The 27,720-nt window shown below is 46.4% G+C and overlaps 1 protein-coding gene across 4 annotated transcripts in view; it reads right to left on the bottom strand.

Moving 5' to 3' along the window:
- NLK (nemo like kinase) overlaps positions 1-27,720 on the bottom strand; it is a 70,632-nt gene that overhangs the window by 10,341 nt on the left and 32,571 nt on the right. For all 4 annotated transcript variants that reach the window (XR_013623838.1, XM_068102231.2, XM_068102232.2 and 1 more), the window contains exons 3-9: positions 27,465-27,520; positions 26,539-26,645; positions 11,606-11,691; positions 4,256-4,465; positions 3,865-3,966; positions 2,554-2,640; positions 2,199-2,424 (exon numbers count right to left, since the gene is read on the bottom strand). Coding sequence is in view for 3 of the 4 variants with exons in the window: in XM_068102231.2 (XP_067958332.2) it covers positions 2,199-2,424; positions 2,554-2,640; positions 3,865-3,966; positions 4,256-4,465; positions 11,606-11,691; positions 26,539-26,645; positions 27,465-27,520 (874 nt within the window). In the remaining variant the exon portion in view is untranslated. The remainder of the gene's footprint in view (positions 1-2,198; positions 2,425-2,553; positions 2,641-3,864; positions 3,967-4,255; positions 4,466-11,605; positions 11,692-26,538; positions 26,646-27,464; positions 27,521-27,720) is intronic.

The following is a 27,720-nucleotide window of genomic DNA, read 5'->3' as shown; positions in this document are numbered from 1 at the left end:
GATTCTAATTTTAGGTATTTGAAGTAGTGATAAATGTAGGGGTGTACTTACTTTTTCCACATGCGAAATTTGCATTTATGTTTATTTAAATTATACAATGGACTACAAAATGTACATGTTTCATGATATTTGTTATATTATATCACCTTTATCTGTCAATATTGTTGAAATGAAGATCAAATAGCTGTATGTTGAAATATGTTGAAAGTCAAACCTTTGCATGGGGTGTACTTGCTTTTTCACCTGACTGTATAGTATATATACACACATACACCGGCCGGACAGACTTTCTTCTTCAACGTCTTCAACTTCTTAAATGCTGTTCCAGACGGAATTTGCCCTATGGGCTACGCCGTAAAAAAGGCATCGGCAGATAGCTATCACAAGTCTTGGCCGAAAAAGCCTTTCATACCCTCACAGTTTACCTTCCTGAAATGTAATACCCTTACTCTTATTATGCTGAACTCAAACTCTTAACACAATGCTTATGCACACAATGTTATGGTCACTTGTCCAAAATGCTCTCCTACCTCCTCCTCTACCATATTGGGATTATTCTTGCAAAAGAGGTCCTACACTAAACTCACCCTTATGGACTTGTCTACAAACTGGTTTAAAAAGCAATCCTGAACTAGATCTAGAAATTCCTCATCTTTTCTGTCCTTTCCCTATTCATGGACCCAATCTCTCCCTGGCAAATTACAAATCCCCATAATCAATACTCTTCCTTTACGCACATGCCCCTCTGCATTCTTCAAAAACCCTTCTTTCCTGCTCTACACATGCTCATTTTCTGCAACGAGTTAGCTTTTGATTAGAATGCACAATTTTTTTGTGGGCAGGAAAGCAGATTTTATCAAAACGTTTCTGCTCAACTGCACATCAAGTTGTGTAGAAATAATACTGTTACATTTGTGCGGGTAGATGATGAAATACCATAGTGGAGGCAGGATTGTATAGGGATAGCATGGATCATGGATGCGTAGGAGACATCTCGATGTAGTCAAGTAGGGAAACTGGAGCTTAAGATTGTTTATGTGTCTTCACACGGGGGGTGAAGCTGTGTTAAGTAGATAAGGGTTAAGATTAGTGTCCCCCAGTATATGATTGCCCCCCCTGTGGCTTTTCCCCCACGTTTTTACAAACTACAAGGCCAGCAATAAAAACCCTCGTACAACAATAACAACAACCGTCCATTAACCAACCATAACCGGCATAATTGCCGACAGAAGCCCGAACATTCTCAATCGACAACTAAACCCCGCCTCCAAAGGTTCGTAACCGGCGGGCCACGCCCCAAGCTTCGTCATTGGTGGCCGAGACATGGGGTGATTCGACAGAGCTGGTGCATTAGACAGAGTGTATAGTCAGAGCGACAAGGTTCGGGCAGGAGGAAGAAGAGTCTCTCTCTCTCTCTCGGTCTGGCTTTTGTCTCTGGCGGTCACTTTTGTCTTGTGTGCGCTTGTGAAGAGACGTTTCGGAGCTTTGTGGAACCTTTGCAGCATTGGAGGAGGGGGGTGTTGTTGGACTGTGGTGCTTTTTGGGGGAGCTGGAGCCACATTGTGCTGGGCAGTGGAAGCAAGGAAGGGCCATTTGACAGTTTGTTTCGCACCTGGGCATTTTCGACGTGGGATTTTGGCGCCATTGTTGGAGTACGTCCCGCGCGAATGGCTACACCGGCGGCAACGACCAACAAGCCCCTCAACACATTTTAGTACCGGCCGACTCAACAAAACTATTTATTTTATTTCCATCATCTTTCCCCTTGTCTGTTTTTGTGACTGAGTGGAGACGTCTCAAATTAGGATTTAGATTTACCTCACCTTTCATTTTTAATCCCTGACATTTACTTTCATTAAATTCATTATTGTTGCATTTTATTTGTCGTGTGTGTTTATTTGTTCATGGGTCCGAGAATAAACCCGTGTGGCTTCTTTTCAGGTAAGTGCTTTGGTTCCTTCACCCGCGCGCAACGGACCAACCACCAATTTCAGCTACGCGCCTCGGAATTAAAGACCATTATGGCTTTCCGTCATCCAGCGGTGCTAATCGCTAGGCGACGCGACAATATTCACATTTCATTCAAGTAGTTCTTCTATTTCAACTTCCATTATATAAAAATAAAGAAATAATAATAATAATATTTAAAACTTTGATAACCACTCTGTGGGGGAAAATAAATAAATAATAATAATCACCTGCCGCTGCCCTCTGACCTTTGACCTGACGGACAGAGGTCAAGTGCTTTTCAAATGAGTCATCAAATCGCGGCAGGGCTGTAGGTTCGAAGTCAGCCGTGTAAGCACGTGCAGTGCCACCCCCTGCTGCACTTTGGCAGCAGGTGCACATGCAAGTGTGGTACCGCAGGCGACCCTCCTCCAGGTACGGGTGAGCAAGTGCGTCACGTGCTGAGATACGCTTCGACTGTGTGTAGAAATAAGAGTCATTTAATCTCATTCAGAAGTAAAGCACATCATTATTTGCAATACAATGAATATACATTCGATGTAATAAACCTTACGATACAGGCCAAAGAGAGGATAGACTTCTCACCGGATCAAATACGAGCATACGGCAAAGCAGGTGTACAGCCTCGTGAGTTGCTTGGTTTGAGAGTGAATAAAGTGCAGCCAGAGATGACTAACGACAATAAGGGAAGGGTGTAGAAGGAGGACATGAGAGAAATGAGAAATCAGATGATATTAAGCTTGTAACATGAACTCTGTAAGACAGAAAAAAAACGTATCCTGATTTTTTTTTTTTTACATCTTTCAGCTGTAACAATTTTACGAGTTGTGGGGCAGTGTGGTAATGGGAAGGAGAAGGGGGAGACACCTGAGGTAATGCATTTAATTGGCATCAAAATTTCTTAAATTGTGCAATGATGTTATTGAAATGAATCATCCACTTGTTGTGGCAACCGTTACACAGACTTCAAATCTATCCCAACTAAGCTGACACTCTCTGCTCTGCTATTAAAGGGACACGTACCTTTGGGACCTTTGTTGCTAATCGGTAAAATTGTTTTGTTCCTATTTTCCCTTCCTCAAATGGACAACCAAATTCTTTCTCATCAAGACATTATATTCTAGATATTATCGGAAAACTGTTACTACGTGTCTCAATGCAATCTAGTGCAGTATTATTACCCCATCGATAGAATTGCCAACAAGACAGTCAACAACAAACCCAATGATAGAAATATCCCCAAAGCCTAAAACCGATCTACAAACTCTTCTGTCAGGTCTTTGCTCAATTCAATAAGTACAGGAAGAAATGTCAAGATATTTAACAGACAGACATAAGAGAAAGACAAAAAAGACATAGACAGATAGCGATCAGAAGTATCAACCTGAAAAGCCGTTTATTGACAGATGTTTTGCACAACTAAAGGATTGTCAACAGTTTGAGTATGCAAAAGAGCCGGGCAGTGGCCCTTTGGCACACGTGGCTTCAATTACCATGAACGCAAGTGCTACTTCCTGCTAACTAACAAGGCTTCTGCCATCCAGGGAACCCCTCCCTCCCACCCTCACTTAAGGTAAGCTTGAATGGGAATTAATAAATAGTTCTCAAAATGCAGAAAAAATGAATTACAAAAGCTGCAAAACAGACTTTCGGTTCAAGGAGGGTGCCCAGGCCAGCTTTTTCGATTCAAAGATGGATATTAACCAATCCCAATTTACCAACATGAAGGTTAAAATATCAGCAAGCTCTGGCCAAACAATCACATTCTTAATTTGTTTTAGTAGCCTCACCTCCTCGAGGGTTAATAAATGACAATTTTTTTTTTTTTAATGTCTTAACCATTTTTTGTAAGAGAGTTACAGCAACCAACCCCTGTTTGATGTTGCTAGCTCTTACCTGTTTGTGAGGGCCACGCAGGATGTGTGCACGAGCTCCTTCACAGGCCGTACGCATGGCATCCATAGAAGGGGTTCCCAGTAGGTCTGTGATGAGATCAAGCTGAAAGACAGAGTTACAAAAACGTATTCAAATTGCCCAGTTGGTCAGCGACAACATGATAACACATCACAAGCAACACGTGTTAAGCCCCATGCACACCAACAATGTGTATCATGTAGGGTGGATTATACTCCCTGGCAAGAATCTTGCATAGCAAATGGCCTGCATTGCAAATATTATCTCTTTTCAGAGCATGTGTTTGTAACTTAACAGTTTGATAGGGCATGTTTTTCTGTTTAATGATTACAACAAAAGAGAAACAACACACACCTGTCAAAATATGCCCTACCTGTTGGATCGGGCTCTGTGCCTGGAAGAGGATCCGTCTCCCCAGCAATTCCGCGAATATGCATCCCACAGACCAGATGTCGATAGCATTACCATAATGCCGGCTGCCCATGAGGATCTCGGGTGCACGGTAATACTGCGTCACCACCTCCTGGGTCATATGGCGACCTTCATCAGGTTCCTCAAGTCGTGCCAAACCAAAATCGCAGATCTGTCGAGGGAAGGTGGGGAATTGGAGGGTTATTTTTAGCTCACCTGTAACATAGTTGAGGTGAGCTAATGGGATGGCTCATCATCCATCCATCAGTCCTTCCGGTAACACTTGCAACTTCTTCTCCGAAACTGCTGTCAATGGCATTGTAACCAAACTTGGCTAATATAATATTTGGTGTGGTCGAACTTGTTTGTCCATGACATCTTTCCCCCTCCACCTATAGGTTGGTCATAGTAAGGTTTAAAGGTCCCTATAAAGTACTTGAATTTTGATCTAGTTTGGGAGCTATCTTGGATTACAGGCAAACTTAACAATCTTCTCTCAAACCGCTTAACCGATCAATGGGAAACTTTAAATTTGTGAAATATAGTTTGTCAACAATGGCGTCATCAGTCACGTGGTATAGCAGCCATATTGGATTATTTTTTAAAACCTTTTTTAATCTCCTTCTCTAAAACCGCTTAACTGATCGATACAAAACTTTAAATTTGTGATCGACTTCCTCTGGGAAACATCATTTGTTAACATTGATGTCATCCATCTTGTCTGGCCCTTGTATTCTCCCCTACCCCTCATCATTACCTGCATCCCTTGTTTGGCTGACTGCGTCTATTTTCTCCCTCGGCCCTGCTGTTGGCATTTCCCCTTTCTCTATCTGCTGTTCGTTTTATGTTACGTTCTGATATGTTCTGTGCTCCAGCTCTTCCATGAGCCTTGACTCTGTATACAAAAAAGTCACGTACTATGGCAGCCACAGTTGATCATAAGAAAACCTTTAAAACCCCCTCCTCTGAAACCGCTCAACTGATCAATGGGGAAACTTTACATGTGATCGACTACATGTAGAAATTATAATTTGATAATGACATCATTGGTCATATGATATGGTTTGTCAGCTAATAATAATGTCCTGTCACCAGCTATTAAGACCGCTGGGTGCCGGATAACCGAGACAGTTTTACTCCCGAGGAGGCTTCCCTGAAAAATGGCGGTATCTTTGTCGTGCACGGAATGAAGGGAGGCGAAGCGTTTACCTGAACGGAACACAGGGGTTTATTCCAAAACCACAAACAAAGAAACATGACAGTAAAATTCAACAAATGTGATTTAATAAAAAATAAATACGAGACAAAAATAAAAGTTGTGGAAGAAACGAATTCCCTAACACACACATTCACTAACACACACACACACACACACACACACACACACACACACACACACACACACACACACACACACACACACACACACACACACACACACACACACACACACACACACACACACATACACACACACTCACTTACACACACACACATTCACTAACACACACACACACACACACACACACACACACACACACACACACACACTCATTCACCAACACACACACACACACACACACACACACACACACACGAAAAATAAAAAAATAAAATATTGTGTGCGCTTGTGAAACTTAGGTCTACGTCCAAAATGGTGCTTTTGGTGAGGTCGGCAGTACAAGGTGGCCCAGAGCAGCCAGCGCGGGGAAACGCCCCAGAAATGGTGACAGCCCGAACGTGTCGCACGCTTTTCGGGTCCACAGGCTGGAGGTGAGTCCCGAATATGATTTCCTCCACTGTCGGGGAGGGACAGCGTGACCTCCAGCTCCTCCTCAACGGCAGCAACAGCCTCCTCACACTGACCGCACCAAGGTTCGTTCCTCCAAATCGCCAAAAATCCACCAAGCACAACAGCAAATATCGCGCCCGTCTTGCTCAAGCAAAAACCAACGAGAGAGAGCCAGCGAGAAATGCACTCTTCTTCCTCATCTTCAGAGCCAATCACTGAACGTCCCTCCCAGTTCACCCCACCCACAACCTCTGGGCTAATCATGTCCCTCATGGGTGTGGCTTGTTTCCTATGGTCCTTTAGAGGTGGAGCTTAGTCTGATCAGCAATGTTCGGGTTCTGTCGGCGGTTGTTGTCGTTCAATGGAGATTTTGCATGGCCGGCCTTGTAATGTAAATCGTAAAGGGAAAGTCATAGAGGGAAATCACATACTGGGGAAAACTAACCTTAGTCCCTAACTAATTATCACTGCTTCACCCCTCGTGTGAAGACACAAAAACAATCTTAAGCTCCAGTCTCCCTACTTAAGTACATCGAGATTTCTCCTACGTGTCCATGGTGCATGCTATAATTATACAATCCTACCTTTACTATGAGATTCCTTCATCTACCCCCACAAACGTAACAACAATAATAATAATAATAATAATAATAACAATAATAATAATAGGTTAATACCAAAAAGACTTTCACAGCCATAGGTTGAATTACAGTCAATTTCACAAATATTGCAGGGATAAACACAAAAAATAAAAATGGCTCAAACATTAAATGGCAAATAAATAAGATAATAAAATATAAAAAAACACAGATATCTAACAAAACACAATAGCCGTCAAACTCATTAACACAAGGACCTCATCCAATTATTATTCAAAGGGGAGGTTAAAAAGGGGATGGGGCTGCACTTGTAGCGGTTGGTTTGACATCTCATAGTCGATAACATGTCAGAGTTCTTCAAGTTATTGTTCCTTCGTGGGGGGAGCCAATCTCTGTGTACGTTTGATTTTGAAAGTACATTGCCAAAATTGAGGGAGAACTGGTCGAGCCTCTCTGAAAGAACAGGAATATAATCTGACAAATGTCTGCATAAGATTTGGTTGTACAAAAGTCACGAGAGAATTATACGAAACGCTTTCCGTTTCAATTTCTCCAAACTTTCCTTCTGGGCTTTCGTTAAACCACAAAACCATGCGGGTGACTTATATTCCAAAGTGGGTCTAACATACTCTAAAATATACTGTTATTATGCCAAACCTGGTAATCTGTTCTATTTCTTACTAAAATAGTGTTATATGAGGTGTTTCACGTGTAAGTGAGTGGTGTGATGTTCCGTGTGCATTAACAGTATAAAGAAGGCCGTGAGTTGTTCTGAGTGAGTGAACGGCGTGAGGGCAGTGAGTTGTGTGTGGACGAATGGCGTAAGGAGGGCCATGAGTTGCATGTGAGTGAACGGTGTAAAAAGTGTCGTGAGAATTCTGTTGGTGAACAGTGAAATGAGGCCGTGAGTGGTCCAGAGAGATAACGGCGTAACGAGGGCCGTGAGTTGTTTTGAATGAGTGAACGTAACGTAAAAACGTATTTTATTAATACAACTCCTTTAACTCTAAATTAAATCGAAATAAGCCAGAGACGGGAGGTGTGTGTGTGTACATAACAGATAACATATTATTGTGTTCAGGGCGATGAACACCGCCTCTGAACGGATGGACCGAACAGACTTTAAGTCCCTCAGACTGTCAATTATGGTGGACTTTATGCTCCCGCGTGGGACTGAGGAGGATCACGAGGCTCCTTATTCCTTTTGAAACCAAACGGGTTTATTCCCGAAGGAAATAACCAGGGAAGATCGACCTGACGGGGGAATTTGACGGTGGAATGGAAGGGAAAAATGAAGAATTCAAGGAACAACAAATAACTATGCACAAGGAGGTAAATAATGAGGTAAAATAAATCGAAAGGAATCCAAGGCGCCTCACTCCAGACACAATCACAGACGGTGAAAGGGACAAAACCGGGTGACTTATCTCTGGAGATAGTGGCCATGAGCAGGTGATGAGGAGGGATAAAGAGGTGATGGGCAAGATGATGGGAAGAATGAGGAGGATGACAAACTGGCCAATGAGAACAGCAGGCACAAGGCAAAGGCAAGCAGGCAGGTCGACCTCCTTAACATTCTCCTCACCTCTTAGTCCTCTTAGAACTCTGTGAGATCTCTTCTGACCCAGCGCAATCCTCTTTCTTGCTCCTCAAACTCTCAAGAATCTCCTCAGAACTGTTCCCACTCCTCTGAGCACACCAAACCGAGAGCTACAGGTTCCTTCCTCTTCTCCCCGGGCAACGCTCCACCCCTTCCTCCTCAGAACACTACGATCCCTCACGTCTCTCAGCTTCTCCCCCTTGCTCTCTTGACAACCCTCTGCCCCTCGAGGCATTGGGCTCCACCCCTCCCTTCATGAGACGACCATAGCTCCGCCCGTTCTCTCCCTTGTGTGGCAGAGCCCCATGCTATCTCCTCTGCTCTCCTCTGCACTGCACTGATATCCTCTCTGCACTGCTCTTCTCTGCTTTTTCCACCCAGTGCACCCATTGGATGTTTACAGGGAGCTTTGTACACATTTAATAAACTTATTTCCTAGCTATTTTAATACAACGCCCCACTCTCCGTTTGGTGCACATTCAAACAAACAATCCTCAAGCTGACGTGCCCCTGCTTACTACATCGAGATTGGCTACATACTCGCACATGGACCATGCTACTCTATGTAGTTATATCTATTCTAAGGTAATCTCTAGCCACCCCCCACCTAAACACAACACAGCTCCCTCTCCCCCCACCCCCCTTCCCCTGGAACCGCAGCTCCTGCAAGTTTCACTGCAGGGGCAACAGCTCCAGCCTTAACGCTTACAGACTCGCACCGAATTAACCTCAACAAAATAAATCATGAGGGGATGTGGGAAGCGAGCAAGAACCAACTTACCTATCTTCCTTACCGTACTACCCCTGGGTTTCACACAACCATTCAAAATGTACAATTCTATGTAGAAAATTCTTCCCTCTCTTGTCTCCTAGCTCTGATGTCTTGGGGCAGGGAGAGAATTGCTCCAAAGCAAACAAGCATTCCTACCTTATCAGACAATTTATCTTCACCAATTTACAATCCCATCTACTTGACCACATCCCCCAGTGGATGTCACCTGCTCTAGCTGTCAGTTGAGCCCTAATACCAAATTTAAAATCTACCTGTCCAATTTCACGGGTTACCTGCCCTCCACAGCACAATTAAAGTCGCACGGGATCGAGTGGAACATTCCCACATTCATACACAGCAACAACAACAGACATTACATTTCCCACAAGGCCATAGTTTCATTCCTTACACACTGCAGGTGTGGCCCTCAACTAGACAGAAGGGAGGTCCTGCACAAACAAGATGGTGGGGCACTTCATGCTGTGGTGCCCGCAGTCCAAAAACAAGTCAGCTGACTTCACAGCTCTCCTCCTTTAGCTTCTCAGCCCCGAGCAGCCAAACAGCTCCTTCGCTGTACATCCCGCCAGAGAGGGTCCCCACACACAGACTCTCCTGTCCTCAGGGATTTTGGCCTCTACCCATGACGCCAAGGGTCCCTCTACCCATTGGTCACCAAAACCAGACCCTCCTCCGACGGCCCCCAAACCTCAGACACAAACGGCTACCAGGGACGAGTTACCTCAGGAGGGGCTGCAGTCACCACTCCTCCAAGCCTGATCCATTCCTGCGGACACACACACCTTCCCCACCCACAAAACCCAAAATGTCACTCCCTCAGGGAGAGGCTGCCATTCCGCTTGCCTGGGCGGTCACCTCATCAAGCCCTTCCTTGCCCTCAGTGGTGCGACTAAAAAAGCACGACCCGCAACACCTCCCTCTAGTGGTCCTTCCAGTACACCATGACCGGTGCCCAGAAGGAAACACCCCGGATCCACATATGTGCCAACCCTCTCCAGGGTCCGGTGACCCCACCAGCCCGAGGCACTCGCTCGGACTGCTCTCCGATGGACAAGGGATGCCACACTCCACCAGACTCCCTGTGGGGCCCAGGCCGTGCCACAACATCCATAGTTGGACCCCACATCCAAATCCTGCCAGTGCAGTTCCCCAGCCACCTGGCACAACCCAATTTCCCAGGAGTGCAATTTCCCATGAGGCCACCCCCTTAATCCCACTTGGTTTCTGGGCTGCGGGATTCGGGCCAACTCTCACCAAGGCTGCTCCATAACAATTTACCATCTAAATTTGAATTTAATACTCCCGGCCTCGCGTTTCCAAATGCATCTGCACTTAACCCCATTAGTATCGGGTTTTTCTGCCCCTCCTTGCAGCCGCTCTTAGCATTGGGCTTCCCGCTCTTCCAATTCTTCTATATTGTCATAAAACACCAGCTGCTCATGACTCACAGCTACAACAGGAGACGAACAAGCACGTGTAAAAATAAATTCCAATTGGGGCTCCAACTGACACCAACCCACATTGTGCTGTCTTTCTAATACTACATTTTCTACCATTAAACGTCTTTCTTACCCACTGCCCTGTAGTCACTAGCACACACCCCCTCTGTGGCAAGTCAACAACCCTGGGCGCCGAGTCGACCCCGACAGGGTCTGTCCCAAACACCCTGGGAACCGACACGCCCACCACCGACTCCAGCTCACCCATGGCGCCAGACGTAGCCTCGCTCCCCAGCACTGGGTTTAACCGCGCGCCCATGGGCCATGCCCCAAACCACGGATGTTGCTTCACACACCACGTAGCCTAGCCTATCCACCTCTAAAATCTCTTTTCACTGAAGTAAAGCAACATTCCTCCTGGCACGATGCTCCTCCAGTTCATTATTCTTTTTCAAACATCTCTCAGTCTGTACCCCCATTTTATCCTCTAGTTTTCCAAGCCTGCCTTCCAATTGAACCTCCATTTTCCTTTCCATGCCACCAATCCATACTCCCAATTCATTATTTATTTCTTCCATTTTATTTTCAATCTTCACACCCAAATCATTTTCAATCTTCCCTCCTCCTCCCTCTCTCCCTCTCTCTCTCTCTCTCCCCCCTCTCTTCATATTCCCATTACGAAGTGACATAGTGTTACTCGGCAATGCCAGGTACCCTCACTAGTATTCAATATTTATCACTCATTGCATCAACTGAAGATACTGCATGTAAATCTGACGATCCATTCACACTGCATGGCGTCGATAAACAGGCCATGAATTCCTCCAAATCACGAGCTAGGTGGGATGGTGGTCATTGGACTCAAGGCAAAAAAGCAATGGAAATATGTGCCAAAGTACAAATGTGGACAACACGGATGTGCCTGAAGTATAAAAAGAATGTGGCAAACTACAAAACGGACGCGCCAAAGTAAAAAACGAACGCGCCAAAGTCAAAAACGGATGTGCCATAGTCCAAAACAGCTCATAAATCCCCTTAGAAGTGCAGAGAAAGAAACAAGTGGATAAAAGCGAAGGAGGCAAAGTCAGATACCTTGAGTACACAGTTGCTGTTAACAAGGAGATTCCCTGGCTTGATGTCGCGATGAAGGATGCCAGCAGAGTGTAGGTACTTGAGGCCTGTGTGCAGCAGTGCAATGTATTAAATAGCAGCTCAGAACAAATTAAATCAAACCACCAGTGTGAACACACAGCAGATGTCTAATGGGGAAGTGTTTTTCAGGGAAGAGGAAGGTACAGAGGAAAAGGCAAAAAAAAACAAAAAAAGGGGAGGAAGGGGCATGTCATCCTACTATATTAAATTCCTTGCAGAGGTACCCGCACCATGTGTGGAAGGAATTTGTAGTTTAGAAAAAGTGAGCCAGGTAACTATTTATACTGTAATTCCAATTAATTCATCACATAATTTAGCAGGCAATACTATAATAAAAATGCAACGATTAATACAATAAATATATATATATACACACACACTGCATGACCAAAGGTATGCGGACACCCCTTCTAATTAGTGGATTCGGCTGTTTTAGCCACACCCATTGTTGAGAGGTGTATATATAAAATCAAGCACACAGCCATGCAACCTCCATAGACAATGCAGTAGAATGGGCCGTACTTAAGAGCTCAGTGACTTTCAACGTGGCACCGTCATAGGATGCCACCTTTCCAACAAGTCAGTTCGTCAAATTTCTGCCCTGCTAGAGCTGCTCCGGTCAACTTTAAGTGCTGTTATTGTGAAATGAAAACGTCGAGGAGCAACAACAGCTCAGCCGTGAAGTGGTAGGCCACAAAAGCTCACAGAACAGGACCGCCGGGTGCTGAAGCGCGTAAAAAAAATCATCTGTCCTCGGTTGCAACACTCACTACAGAGTTAGAAAATGCCTCTGGAAGCAACGTCAGCACAACAACTGTTCGCCGGGAGCTTCATGAAATGGGTTTCCATGGCCGAGCTGCCGCACACAAGCCTAAGATCACCATGCGGAATGCCAAGAGTTAGCTGGAGTGGTGTAAAGCTCGCCGCCATTGCACTCTGGAACAGTGGAAACGCGTTCTCTGGAGTGATAAATCACGCTTCACCATCTGGCAGTCCGATGGACGAATCTGGGTTTGGCGGATGCCAGGAGAATGCTACCTGCCTGAATGCACAGTGCCAACTGTAAAGTTTGGTGGAGGAGGAATAATGGTCTGGGGCCGTTTTTCATGGTTTGGGCTGGACCCCATAGTTCCAGTGAAGGGAAATCTTAACGCTACAGCATACAATGACATTCTAGACCAGTGTTTCCCAAGTTTTTTCGCTATGTGGCCCAACTGGCTTTTGACCTGACATGTCATTGCCCAGTGGGGATCATAGCAATTTTTTGAAACCAAAGAAATGTCAATAAGAACCAGAACTTCATTCAATTTAGACTTTGAGTATTTCATGGAACAATATTTCTCATTTGAACAATTTCTTTGTGAAATGAATTAATGCGAGTGAAGTAAAGCAAATTTATTTGTGACAAAGGGTCTTGCGAGAAATTTTTAGAACAGAACATCAAGAAAATCAATTGAAAAGGCAAATTAACACTTCAGACTTCAAGGCTTTTCCATAAAAAACAAATATTTATTTTAAATTAAGAAATGAAAACTCTATTAACACATTGCAATAATAACCAGGAAAATAAAAAATATTTGAAAACTCATCTCCAGGGTGCTTTGCTTGTGGGCTGTAACACAAAACATTGCAGTATCTGCCAATTGAAAAAAAACTCAAACCAGTTTAACCTAAAGCTACTTTAATGAGAGATGTTCTCCTGAATTTTCTGCACCAGTTTCCAAATCCTAGGTTCTGTTGTAGAGAGCACACATCTAAGATCTGCCTCACATTCAAGGAGGTTCCGGGCCTTTGTCTTTAGCTGCACCAACGTTGAGAAGCCTGATTCATAAAGATAAGTTGTTGCAAAGGGCAGGAGTTTCTGAAGGCAATCCTTTGCAATGTTGAGGTAGATTCCCATCATTTTTGGCCAAACCTCAGAGATAGAGGAAGCTTCAAAGACATATCTGCATCCAGAATCATTTTGAAATTCAATCAGTTCATCTTGCAGGTCATCCTGGATGTCACTGACTTTAACAAGAAAAGGATTCCTCATGAGCGCCAGTCATTCTCTCCCAATTTCTGGAAAGTACCGCAGAAATTCTTCTCGGAGACAGCTGAGGTGTGTCACAACATCCTTTGCAATGCCAGGATCCAACGGCTCATTAATAGTGACTTCTGAAAGATTCAAACATGGTAAAGTTCCCTTCCTCAGCCTTTCGTTTCCAGTTTTCAAGCTTCTGTATAAATGCACTGAGAGTGTCAATGAACTGAATGATAGGGAACAACTTTCCTTGCAGCTTTTGATTCAGTCTGTTCAGTTGATCAAAAATATCCACAAGGTATGCGAGGCGAAAGACCCACAGCTTTTCATGGAAGGAAGTTTCAAGTTGTGCTTTTCTTGCATCTGTAGGAAACTCTGCATCTCTTCTCGGAGTTCAAACACTCGTACCACAACATTTCCTTTTGATAGCCAACGCATCTTGATTTAGTAAAGCAGGTTCTTATGCTCTGAATCCATTTATGTGCACAGTTGCGCAATGAGGAGGCTGACAGCATAAGAAGCCTCCGTAAGACGCTTGTTTTTCTGAAATAATGTTCCACTTTGATCCAAGCGCTGGCGCTTCACGTTCTCTTCCATTGGCTTGAAGAAGTCCACATCCTTATGTTGAAGATGTGGATGAATCTTCTCCAAATGGAGCTTCAATGTCGATGGCTGCAAAGATTGATTTCCGAGAACTTTCTGGCACAGGACGCATTGTCCCTTTAATTCTCCACGATCATGTAAGGATGTGAATCCAAACTTTATGTATTGCTCATATCCTCGTTTTGTCATTTCAGAAGGGTTTCTGGAAAAGAAAAAAAAAAAAGGAAAAATATAAAATAACAAGACTAAAAAAATATGCAGGGAATATTGGGTGGCCACCACTGGCCACCACCAACACACACAGAATTGTCCTCTTGTTTTAGGCCTTCTGCGTGAAAAGATTATATTATTTGGGCAAATATTGGGCAGTCTCTGTGGCCCACCTGGAAAACGTGATGTGGCCCACCAGTGGGCCATGGCCCACTGATTGGGAACCCATGTTCTAGACGATTGCGTGCTTCCAACTTTGTGGCAACAGGTTGGGGAAGGCCCTTTCCTGTTTCAGCATGACAATGCCCCCCATGCACAAAGCGAAGTCCATACAGAAATGGTTTGTCGAGATCGGTGTGGAAGAACTTCACTGGCCTGCACAGAGCCCTGACCTCAACCCCATCGTACACCGTTGGGATGAATTGAAACGCCGACTGCGAGCCAGGCCTAATCGCCCAACATCAGTGCCTGACCTCACTGATGCTCTTGTGGCTGAATGGAAGCAAATCCCCACAGCAATGTTCCAACATCTAGTGGAGAGCCTTCCCAGAAGGGTGGAGGCTGTTATAAGCAGCAAAGGGGGGACCAACTCCATATTAATGCCCATGATTTTGGAATGAGATGTTCGATGTCCTGGTGTCCACATACTTTTGGTCCTGTGGTGTGTGAGTGTGTGTATGTATATATATATATATATATTATATATATATATATATATAAAGCACAGTTTGTGTGTGTGTAATGTTACCGATAGACTCCTAAACGGAGAGGCTCACGTGCTTGATATTTGGCATAGACATGGCCATTGAGCCTGGGAAGAACATGGCCGACCTAAAAAAAAAAAATTCATAATATTTTTTTTACCATATTTTTACCTCAGCGCATTTCAGCGAGGAATATTATGCACGGAATCTGACCGGTGGCAGAGCAGCGCGCTGATTCGCTCAGAGCGATCACGTGATGTTCCTTGCCGCCATTAACTCAGTTACGCGTTCGCACGTATTTCAGAGCGAAAAGCGATTGCGTTTTTTCACATTTCAGCGAGGAACACTGCCATTCACACCACATAGGTTTTTTTTTCTTTCATCTTTACGAGATCCATATTTTTTATTCATATTTACTTCAGCGCATTTCAGCGAGGAATATTATACACGGAATCTGATCAGGTGGCAGAGCAGCGCGCTGATTCGCTCAGAGCGATCACGTGATGCTCCTTGCCGCCATAAACTCACAGTTACGCGTTCGCACGTAATTCACACGTTCAAAACAAACGAGATCCGCGAAGCGAGTTGGTCGAGTCGTGCTAACCAAGATGGCGACACGGCGGCTTCACTTTTCACGGAGTATGAGCGTTCTATATATTTTCAATTCAGTGCGCCCGATTCGCTCACGTACTTGATTTGTGGCATAGACATGGCCATTGGGCCTTCACGGTGTAATTTGTGCGAGGCTTTTGTCCGAGTGAGCTTGAGTCGAGAGGGCGAATGTACGGGTTGGGAATGTACGTGTCTCCCTTCCCCCACCCGGCAATGCCGGTACTGGAGGGCATCACAGGATCGGTGAGTCTCCAAAATCCGCTTCGTGCTTTTGCGAAGATGCAGGACAATGTCGCGATTGTTGTGCTGCTCTCCGACCATGAGAACTGCAACGTCATTGTTGACTGGCCCTCCCCTTCCCTCCCCCCCTCCCCTCCCCCTCCACCCTACCCTTTCTCCCCTCCCCCTCCCTTTTTCCCCCTCCCCCTCCCTTTTCCCTCTCCCCTCCCCTGGATCCCTTCCCCCTCCCCCTTCCCCCCTTACCCCTCCCCCCCTCCCCTCCGCCTCCCCCCTCCCTTCCCCCTACCCCCTCCCCTTCTCCCCTTCTCCCCCTCCCCTCCCCCCCCTCCCCCTCCCTGCCTTCATCACGGGACGTGCTGGACCGGGGAGAGCCACGCCGGGCGGGGCCGTTCCTGGACGACCGTTCAGCGAGGAACACCATTCTACCTGCATTTCCCCTTTGTGAGTGTGATCGGGCCCGTGTCTGGGTTTAATATAAGACTGCTTAAGGCTGCTCTGTGTCTCTCTGCTTTCTACCGAATCATTGTACATACTTGTGTAAATAATAATTAAATCATGTTCTTCCTTTATTCGACCGTCTCGTGTTTTCCATCATTGACTAAGCGTGGTACGAATAGAACCGCTCGAATCGGGTTCCAATACTAACGGTAACTGCACGGACCACGTGGTACGCAATCCGCTCGGTGTATCCAAATTACACGTGGCTCGTGCGAGGCTTGATTCCCCGCTTCCGCGGTGGCGCAGGTATTTAGGTACGTGCGAGACTTGTCCCGAAACCCTACCTTGCGTTTGCCCGGGAGGGGCGTTTCAAGTCTCGGTTACGCCGGCCCAGAAAGAAGGGGCTTAATCTCCCCTTGGTAAGGGTAGGAAGGGCGGCGGAAAATCGTAACAATATATATACATATACATATATATATATACATATATATATACATACATATATATATATATATATATATTGTTGTGGTTTTGAGAGCCCCTCACTTTGTAAATAAATAATCACTTCTTGTAAATATTCCATCATTTAAAAGGTTAAAGGTCGCACCCATAGTTAGGCCATATGCAACACGCAGAACACCATAGGACTGTCAGTTATTTCCTTAATATGTGTTTCAGATAAGGCTGTGTTCCCAATAGTTGCATCTGCGTTGCATTCATTAAATAAGATAGGCCCCATTCCGTCCATTTTGCCAGTCTCTCTCTCCAAATTGTATTACGCGCCTCTGCCAGCCGCAGCCGCCTCAGCGTTCGCTCCAAACGCCATTACGCACGCGGTCAAGCTTGGAGAAGAAGGGGGCGGAGCGCCATGAACGAGGCGTGGCCCCGTCAACGAGCCGTCAGGGGTGGAGCCGGTGAGCCCTCGCTATCCAACCAGGGCTGAGGTGAGCTCACTGGTGGGCGTGTCTCTATGAAGCGCGCATTGATTTCAAAGCGCGTTATATAAGCGCAAGCGCGAGGACTGCTTTGAGGACTGCGCGAGGGAGCTCCATTGTTAAAGAACTGCGCAGGGGACCGTTGCTATTGAGAGGACTGTGCGGGGAGAGCTCGATTGCATTGTATGACCTCCTTTCGTAACGAACTGCGCCACGAGCCTTTGTTAACGGACTGATCCGGGAGCGCTCCATTTGATACGGACATTGAGTGATCGGGAGAGAGAGAGCGTTTGGCACAATATACGTACGCGGCATCCCAGTCCCCCGATATATCTATAAGGTCCGGCCGCGCACCAACGACACGCAAAGCTGCCTGCCATTCTTCGCCACTGACCCGGAGCCTGGAACCATCTGCTTGGACCTTCTCCTCCTACCACTACCATCCCGTGTGAGTCTGTCTGTTTGTCCGGGGTTGTAAGTAAGACTGTATAGATAAGCTTGCCCTGTGTCCTTTTGCTCTTCTTCTTCTGTATATTACTTTCGTTTCCTCTTCTTTGGGTTTTTGTATATAATTAATAAACCCACTCTTTGTTCTTCTTATTTTCTGGGTTTTCTCTGATTCGATCGTTTGCGTCCTTTCTTTCAATTGAGTACCTGTGGCACGATTTGGAAACCGCTCAGGATCGGGCTTAGTCATTTGTTAACGGCCTGAGTCGCGGCTCGCTTCGCTCGGCGTATCCATTACCGCTGCGGCTCGGAGGGGAGTTATCTCCTCGCTTACGGCCGGTGGTAGTACTTAGGTAATAAGACTAATAGGGCTTACAACCCTACTTACCACCGACCGGAAGTGACATCATAATTTCCAGGATTGGGGGGCGGCCAGCTTAAAAGACAAGGGGATTAACCCCCCCCCCCCCTTAGGAAGGGGAGCTCCGACCCCCGAATCCGCAACAATTGGTGTCAGGAATGGGATTGGACCCGAACCAAATTTTTATATTAGCTGGAAAAATTTGGTCAAAATTACGAGCGGCCAAATTTTTTATTAATATCCAAATTATAATCGTGCCATGGATGATCAAGGTGATCGGATGCCAGTGGGGGTAAATGAGGAGGTGGAGGAGGGGTTAGAACTAACCCAGGACCCCAGGGAAGAACAATTGGGAGAGATGGAGGAGGAGAATGAAGAAGGTGCGGTAGAGGGGGTTGCAGGCGCACAAAATGGCGGCGCCTCGCACATGGCGGCGAGTGCTGAGCCCACGGGGCTAGGGGACTTCCAATTTATTTATGATGCAAATGAGAGCCTAAATGATCAAGGCGGAGCATAAAATGGATGAAATGGGTGAGCGATTGGAAAACAAATTGGACACCCAAAGTGATAAGTCCACTAGAGAAATAAAAGGGTTAGAAAACAAAATGGGGGAGCAATTGGGAAGCCAAATTGGGGGGTTAGAAGACAAAATAGGGGGGTTGAGGAATGAATTGGGAGGTCAAATTGAGGGGTTAGACAGCAAATTGGGGGGATTCGGAAGCAGATTAGGGGGCAAATTGAAGGACGTGGTTGGCCAAGCCCGAGAAATTAATGAGGGGTTGGCGAGGGACAATGTTGCGCGGGAAGAGCACACGGGTACGCGACAAGGTAACGCGGCTAGAGGAGCGCAGGTTGAGTGAGTTGGAACAAAGCACAGTCACGAGGACGGGTATAGAGATCGCGACCCGGGGTATGGGGAAGCCGGCGACCACCAAAGTAGAGAATTTGATTTTATTAGCGCCAGCGGTCGTCGAAAATAAAGAAATCGAACCAATAGTGGAAATTGGGGCGGAAGAGACGGACTTAGAAAAGCACTCGCGGGAGGAAGAAATGGAATACACGCAAAGTCTGTATTCGCATTGTGATGCCGTGCTTAACCCCAATGAAAGTTTGCAGGTGTTGGAGCGAAGAAGAGGAAGCGCCAAGGTAAGCCGGGTGATATATGGTGCTAAGAGATTTTGTGGGAAGGTGTTCAGCGCAAAAATAATTTTCGCGCGCTTGGGATCCCAGCGTACCCCGGGCGTTTGTGGGAGGTCCGTGGTGCGCTGTGTGAGTGGAAATGGCGCGTGTGTGCGAGCGGCGCCGGAGCGCAAGTGTGAAAGCGAGGGTGAGTGCACGGCAGAGTGTGATAGTGGGAGTGATTGTGATACAGAGAGTGAGTTGGTTGTGGCGAGTGTGCGAGAATGCACACCTGGGTTGGTTGTGGAGCGCGTGATTGGGTGTGTGATTGGGGATTGCACACCCGTGGGTAGGTGTGCGCTGAGTGGGTGGATGCAGAAGTGCACACCCGGGAGCGTTACGGAGTACGTAACGGAGGAGAGGTGTGTAACAAAGGAGTGGGCGAGCAGCGAGTGATGTGCACCTGAGTGTGGAGCGAAAGAGAAGCCAAGAGAAAGTGCAATAATGGAGTGCAGGGAGACGCCTCGATGTGTGAGTGAAGAAAGGAACGAATGGTGCGAGTATGCGAGGCGGGCATCGACGTTAACCGGGTTAGCGTTCAGGCCGACGGATAGCCGACGCGAGCTCTCGGTCCGTGACGGGCTTTGTGTGCTGCGGGGACCGGCGGAGGTCGTAGCCACGGCGGTTTCTCAAGAAGCGCTGTGCGCGATCCGCGCCGGGCTCCGCTCTGCACGGTCGATTCCGCGCTTTGCCAGGCAAGGCGACCGGCCCGGTTCGAGGGGAGGTAGGAGGGGTCGGAGCAGCGCCCCATTGTGGTGGCGGCGCTCCGGCCGGGCAAGGCTGGGCCATCGCTCTTGGGAGCGCAAGGCCCTGCGTAGGGATGGTGCTTGGAGCCTTGGACCGACAAAACCTCCTCCCCTGAATCTGAATGCCGGACGGACCCAACCTACAGTAGACAGACCACAGTATGCATTGCTCGGTTTTTCGAAACCGAGCTGTAAAAATGTATTTACCGCACCGAGAGGCTCAGGCATAGTGGACGATTGATGGTAGTAGTAGTAATGGCGATAGTGCTGGCGAATGGTAGTTTTACCATTCACCTCGCATCATTTTTTGGGCAGAGGAGCTTTAGGTTTATGGGGTGGTGGTGAAAACTAGCCCGGGAGTGTTAGGATAATTATAGGAATCTAGAAAGATGACCATAGGTGACCGAGAATTAAGTAGTGACTTTTGTACCTGTAGTGGGGATGTAGAGTAAGGTAGTTGGTTGATAACGACGTGGGATGTACATAGTTTAAGGGATGACTGGGAAGCACTAATCTTAGAAGGGCAATAGTTAGCCAGATGATGCTGTGTGCATGAGAATTTTTGGGGTTGAGGTGTGTGAGCACAAAAGGTGTGCAAGAAAAGAGGTGTGTGGAATGAATGGTGTGGAGTGAGTATTGTGGAATATGTGGAGTGGAGTGTATGGTGCGGAGTGGATGGGGGAAGGATGGACCCCTTCACGAATACCCGGGCAGGGTAGTTTAAAAGTAGGTAGAGGGAGTAGGTAAATTGTGGTTGGATATTGACATCTGTGGTGCGAAAATAGCAGAGTACTGCTTGATGGGTGCATTAGTGGAGTGAAATGGCTGGGCATGTGGCCTGTTAGTGAGAATGGTTGGTTGGGCACTCCGCCACTGTTAGTCTTTCGGCCAGGTGAGGCTGCAGGTAGGCTCTGGGAGCCAGTTAGTGTGCAATGGGGCCTGAGGATCCGGAGGACGGACCCGGGTAGCCCAGTGCCAGAGAGGGCACCGAGGGGGTAAGCGCCAGGGAGGGCCTTCCCCAGGTAGGTAAGGGTGAGGAGCAGGTAAGCTCGGGTGGTGACGTATGGTGGCGGAGGTGTGCAGGTGAGTGGACCTGCTGGTGAGCCACACGACCCAGCCCCGAAATTGTGCGAGGGCACAGGGGGAAAGAATCGGGGGAGTGAAACCCCAAATTTGGTGAGCGCCACAGTATGTTCAATGGGAATTGGTTTTTAGAACCACATAGAGTAAAGTGCCCAATGGTTTGGCAGGGAAAGACCCCGGGTAGAGTAAACAGAGTTAATGTCATTTAGGAGATAGCTAGGATGAAAGTCTCTTCGCACCATCCGCATCCATTCACCGAGGTGATAAACTCCACACCATATTTTGGCAGACATTTAGGAATGAAAGACGCATCTCGACGTGGGGGTGACATTGTTTGTTATTCCATCTCTTCCTCCTTAGGGGGGATGGATGACGAATTTGGATTAGAGGGAATGGGAAGGACAAGACGGGTAGAGACGGAATTTGTAAATGTGTAGACTGTGTAAATACGGGGTAGGGGCAAGGGTAGGTTAGGTGACAGGGGGGGGCGGACGCTAGGGACGGGCTTTCTCCGCTCGCTCAACAGCGCCATTCACCTTGCATTGCCTTGTTTTTTAACGTGTACTCTTGCGGCCTTGCCCGCTGCTTTGCTCGCCCTCCTTCCCCCACTCATGGACTTGTTTATTTTGGGCCCGGTGGGAGTGCGCAGGTGACTGCAGTTGTGTGCCCGCACCTCCGCTGCCTCCGGCCTGCACTGGTACACCACTTATGGACCACACGTTCTGTGGCCTAGCACCGCCTTATGGACCCCATATTCTGCGGCCTGGCACCTCTGCTGGGGACCGGTCATTGCTGCCAGCAGCATCTTGGTTGAGGACCACGGTTTTAAGTGGCACCTATGCCATGCAGGTGGACCACCGGAGTTGGGCCTGCTGGCCATAAATAAAGAGCGGACACGATCGGTGCAATCCGTTTTATTAAATAGGCAGCAAGTGAGAAGAGCAAGACGACCAGAACTAGCGGCCCAGCGGAGAGGACATCACAAAACACCATTTATTAGTTTTTCTTTGAAATGTGTTTTGTGCTTTTCTTGATGGTGCTTTGCTGGGTATTTTTATTATTGGTGCATATTGGTGCATGTGGTATGGTGTATCAGTGCAGTGCGGTGTGGTATTTTTCCTCTTCTCAAAAGTTCTGCTTTTGTTTCCCACAAAAGACAGGTCCTGGGTGTAGTTGTAAATAATCAAAATAGTAGTGTTTTTTGTAAATAATGCTCCCCACTGGCTTTATGTGTAGTTTCAGAATAATTCCGCAATTCGGTTAGTCTGTGGGCATGAGTCTGATAGGTAGAATGCAACGCAGCAGGCGGGACATACTTCGTGTTAAAACTGTCGCACTCAGGGTGAGGTTAAAAGTAGAGGGATACCACACCTCAGTGTCACATTAAATTAAAGTTGTTTCAGCCCGGGCCGGGCCTGGAGGAAAGGAGGGTGCAGTGTTGTGGTTTTGAGAGCCCCTCACTTTGTAAATAAATAATCACTTCTTGTAAATATTCCATCATTTAAAAGGTCAAAGGTCGCACCCATAGTTAGGCCATATGCAACACGTAGGACACCATAGGACTGTCAGTTATTTCCTTAATATGTGTTTCAGATAAGGCTGTGCTCCCAATAGTTGCATCTGCGTTGCATTAATTAAATAAGATAGGCCCCATTCCGTCCATTTTGCCAGTCTCTCTCTCCAAATTGTATTACGCGCCTCTGCCAGCCGCAGCCGCCTCAGCGTTCGCTCCAAACGCCATTACGCACGCGGTCAAGCTTGGAGAAGAAGGGGGCGGAGCACCAAGAACGAGGCGTGGCCCTGTCAACGAGCCGTCAGGGGCAGAGCCGGTGAGCCCTCACTGTCCAACCAGGGCTGAGGTGAGCTCACTGGTGGGCGTGTCTCTATGAAGCGCGCATTGATTTCAAAGCGCGTTATATAAGCGCAAGCACGAGGACTGCTTTGAGGACTGCGCGAGGGAGCTCCATTGTTAAAGAACTGTGCAGGGGACCATTGCTATTGAGAGGACTGCGCGGGGAGAGCTCGATTGCATTGTACGACCTCCTTTCGTAACGAACTGCGCCACGAGCCTTTGTTAACGGACTGATCCGGGAGCGCTCCATTTGATACGGACATTGAGTGATCGGGAGAGAGAGAGCGTTTGGCACAATATACGTACGCGGCATCCCAGTCCCCCGATATATCTATAAGGTCCGGCCACGCGCCAAAGACACGCAAAGCTGCCTGCCATTCTTCGCCACTGACCCGGAGCCTGGAACCATCTGCTTGGACCTTCTCCTCCTACCACTACCATCCCGTGTGAGTCTGTCTGTTTGTCCAGGGTTGTAAGTAAGACTGTATAGATAAGCTTGCCCTGTGTCCTTTTGCTCTTCTTCTTCTGTATATTACTTTTGTTTCCTCTTCTTTGGGTTTTTGTATATCTATCTATAATTCCAGTAATCTCTGTGTATGTATGTATGTATGTATGTATGTATGTATGTATGTATGTATGTATGTATGTATGTCTGTGACCGCTGTTTCTCGACAACCACGGGTCCGATATACTTTAAACTTGCCAGGTATATTGCTGGGGACCCGAGGATGTGCCTTTTCAAGGTTTCATATTAATCGGACAAGTAGTTACCGAGCTATGTCCAAAAAACGATTCAACCAATCAGAGAGCAGCGAGCTATCACGTGTGCCGAACGTGCCGAACAGACTCTGCCTCGGACGGCACATTTGAGAGCGTATTCATTTATTTCACGTTGGCAAACTATGTTGCCGCTATGTTGGCGTTAAACGATGTTTTAAAACTAATTAAAACTAATTTGCGATTCTTTCGCTTTCCTGCGCGTTTGTGCATGCTATGGCGATTTCTTTACCAAACTCCGCAAGCCGTTCGCTTTGGACCAAACCATTTCATGTAAATAGAGGGGGGGGATTGTCACCGTACTCGCAAGCCGTTCGCTTTGGACCAAACCATTTCATGTAAATAGAGGGGGGGGGATATAATTTTAGATATAGATATAGTACGGGCATGCCCTAGTAATTAATAAACCCACTCTTTGTTCTTCTTATTTTCTGGGTTTTCTCTTATTCGATCGTTTGCGTCCTTTCTTTCAATTGAGTACCTGTGGCACGATTTGGAAACCGCTCAGGATCGGGTTTAGTCATTTGTTAACGGCCCGAGTCGCGGCTCGCTTTGCTCGGCGTATCCATTACCGCTGCGGCTCGGGTGGGAGTTATCTCCTCGCTTACGGCCGGTGGTAGTACTTAGGTAATAAGACTAATTGGGCTTACAACCCTACTTACCACCGACCGGAAGTGACGTCATAATTTCCAGGATTGGGCGGCGGCCAGCTTAAAAGACAGGGGGATTAACCCCCCCTTGTTAAGGGGAGCGCCGACCCCCGAATCCGCAAAAATATATATATATATATCTGTGCAGGGTCTGTCCTGTGTTGTCACTGAATGACTCCCTCAAACTTTTGTGACATTGTACCAAACCTCTGGTATGCACCTATCTCTCCTGTGTGTATGTCCTAAGGGTATTTTGTTTTTGAAAAAAAAAATGCTTTTTTTTTTTTTCTCTCAACTTAAATCTACAACTTAATTTATTTACAAAATGTAATATCACGTACATTACAAATACATTTGTGCAAAATAATTGTTTCTATTATGATTGGTTTAAACCATGGCAAATCATGTAGTCATCTCTCTATATATCTACATTTCTGGGCAGTGTCTGTGTTGTCACTGAACGACTCCCTCAAACTTTTGTTTCCGTGGTTGTGAAGTGTTTTTTAATAACGTGGTTTTGAGTCATTTTGAATCACGTGGTGGTGAGGTGTTTTTAATTACATGATGGTGAGGTGTTTTGAATTACGTGGTGGTGAGGTATTTTGAATTAAGTGGTGGTGAGGTGTTTTGAATTAAGTTGTGGTGAGGTTTTGAATTACGTGGTGGTGAGGTGTTTTGAATTACGTGGTGGTGAGGTGTTTTGAATTACGTGGTGGTGAGGTGTTTTGAATTTTGTGGTGGTGAGGTGTAATCGTCCCAAGCTTCAAGTCTGCACCTACTCCTCCCGTATGTACTGTATGTGCTGAGAGGTTGTTTTTTGAAAATAAAAAAAGTTTCATCCTAAATCTTCAAACTAAATTGCTTATTAAAATGTAATATCACAAACACGACAAATAAAATTGTGCAAAATAATAATTGTTTGTGTTATGATTGGTGTAAATCATGACAACACAGCAACTCAATTACAGTCATTATCCTCAGCTAAAAGCCTAAAACAAGCCGTTCCTCTGTAACGAGCCGAGCCGAACTACTTCAAACAGGCTGTGGTGCCTCGATCCATTCACAAGCGCTCATATTGGAAATTGGGTGTGTGCGTGTGTGCACGTGTGTGCGTGTATGTGTGGCAAAGGCGGATTATGGCAGGATTTGCTCCCGGCCCCAGATCCTGACCGGTCCAATCTTTTTTAATTGAGTGGATAAAATGTTTTTATGCAGCTTCTCTTTTTACAAATGAAAATAGCTGTCCGGACATGGTCCAAACCTGGTAATCTGTTCTATTTCTTACTAAAATAGTGGTATATGAGGTGTTCCATGTGTGAGTGAGTGGTGTGATGTTCCATGTGCATTAACAGTATAAAGAGGGCCATGAGTTGTTTTGAATGAGTGAACATAACGTAAAAATGTATTTTATTAATATGACTCCTTTAAGTCTAAATCGAAATAAGCCAGAGATGGGAGATTCTTTAGTGTGTGTGTGTGTGTGTGTGTGTGTGTGTGTGTGTGTGTGTGTGTGTGTGTGTGTGTGTGTGTGTGTGTGTGCACATCTGTCTGTGTCTGTGATCATTAAGCATAACATATTCTCTTTGCTAATCTTCCCCCTTCTTACTCTCTTTTTTTCCTTCCCCCTTCCCCTCTCTGTCTTTCCTCCGCCCCTCTCTGTCTCACTCCTCCCCCTCTCCGCCTACCCTGTCCCACTCCCCCCCCCCCTCCTCCTCTCCTCCTCCCACCCCTCCCCATCTTTCCCCTCTTCCCCTCTCTCCCCTCTGTCCCTTCCCCTCCCCCTCACACCGTACCTACCCCCTCCTTCCCTCCCCCTCTGCCTTCCCTCCCCTCCCTTCCCCTATCATATTCACAACACAAAATGACTGCGCTGCCTGTGGCAATGCCTGGTACTTTTGCTAATACAAAATAAATGACAACTATCATACAGAACAATTCACAAACCATGAATGACGAAAACAAAAAAAACAATGGTCGACAACTTGAAAAGTGCACAAAAAATCCCATACTCACCCCTGAGAATCTGGTAGAGGAAGACCTTGACATGGTCAGAACTGAGTGGCTGTGGTGAGACAATGATCTTGTGCAAGTCACTTTGCATGAGCTCCGTGACCACATAGCTGCACAGTTCAAAGCTCAAGGCAAAACCATGGACAGTAATGGAGCGTCACAGCATGACACCGGGTCAGAAATTCCACAGCCGAGGGCAAACAGAAAGTTTTTTTAAAAATGAACAAAGGTCGCCAAAAGCCTTTTCACACAAGCCCAACTTCACCTTAAACCTTCAACATAATCAGAAACCTTATAAAGGAATGAACCATTTACGCTATCATCACCTCATAAAGAATATGTTTCAATGCAAGTTAGGCCTTCAAAGGAAAACATTCAGTTGAGTGTTATCGGGCACACCGTTTCCACTCTGTTGTGAAGTGGCTTTGTGAACCCTGAGAGAAGCAACCGCAATATAAAAGCCGTGAAATTACTGAAGGTGTTGCTTCTCTCGTAGACAAAGAAACAATTTCCCTCTAACACAGAATGAGGTGATTAAGGCTACCAGATGTGGCTTTATACACATTAACTGCCGGTTGAAAAAAGAAAATGGAATGATTCATAACATGGCAGTGAGGGTATTGAAGTGTGTGTGGGGAGGGGGGAGGGGGGGCAGGGTATGTGGGTTGACAAATACGAGCAAGAACCCATCCGCGAAAGAAAGAAGTCAGGAGGAAGTAGTCGGGTGTCCATGTAAATATGGCAATATATAAACCAATCCATGAACTTGTGAAATCGAGATAACCAGCTGGATGCAATAAATAAGCTCATGCATCAATAAGCTGGCAGCAACCTCCCACATGGCGTCCACTAAAAGGAAAGGTGACCTGTAGCTAAGCAACTGTCACTGAGGCAACAGTCGCTGTGCCAGCGGGAGGGCACAAGGATACATCTCCTCAAAGTAATCGAGATGAGGAGGTTGTAAGATGTCAAGGGCAGAAAGAACCTGAAGGGAGAGATGGGTAAAGGTCACGACCACAATTTCTCCAGAATCTTTTGATTCAAATGACTTGGAGAAGGCAAAAACATGCAGGCTTATTTCTATAATTGCATTCACAATTACAACTTGCTTTGGGACTGCTCAAAACACAAGTAAACACACTGCAGCTATATTGCACAAGTTTCATATTTGAAGGTAGAATTTTG

Source organism: Myxine glutinosa, chromosome 6, assembly GCF_964187855.1.
Source record: "Myxine glutinosa chromosome 6, kmMyxGlut1.1, whole genome shotgun sequence".
Taxonomy (NCBI): domain Eukaryota; kingdom Metazoa; phylum Chordata; class Myxini; order Myxiniformes; family Myxinidae; genus Myxine; species Myxine glutinosa.
The sequence above is the reverse complement of the archived record's forward strand: the minus strand, read 5'-3'. Positions and strand labels throughout refer to the sequence as shown.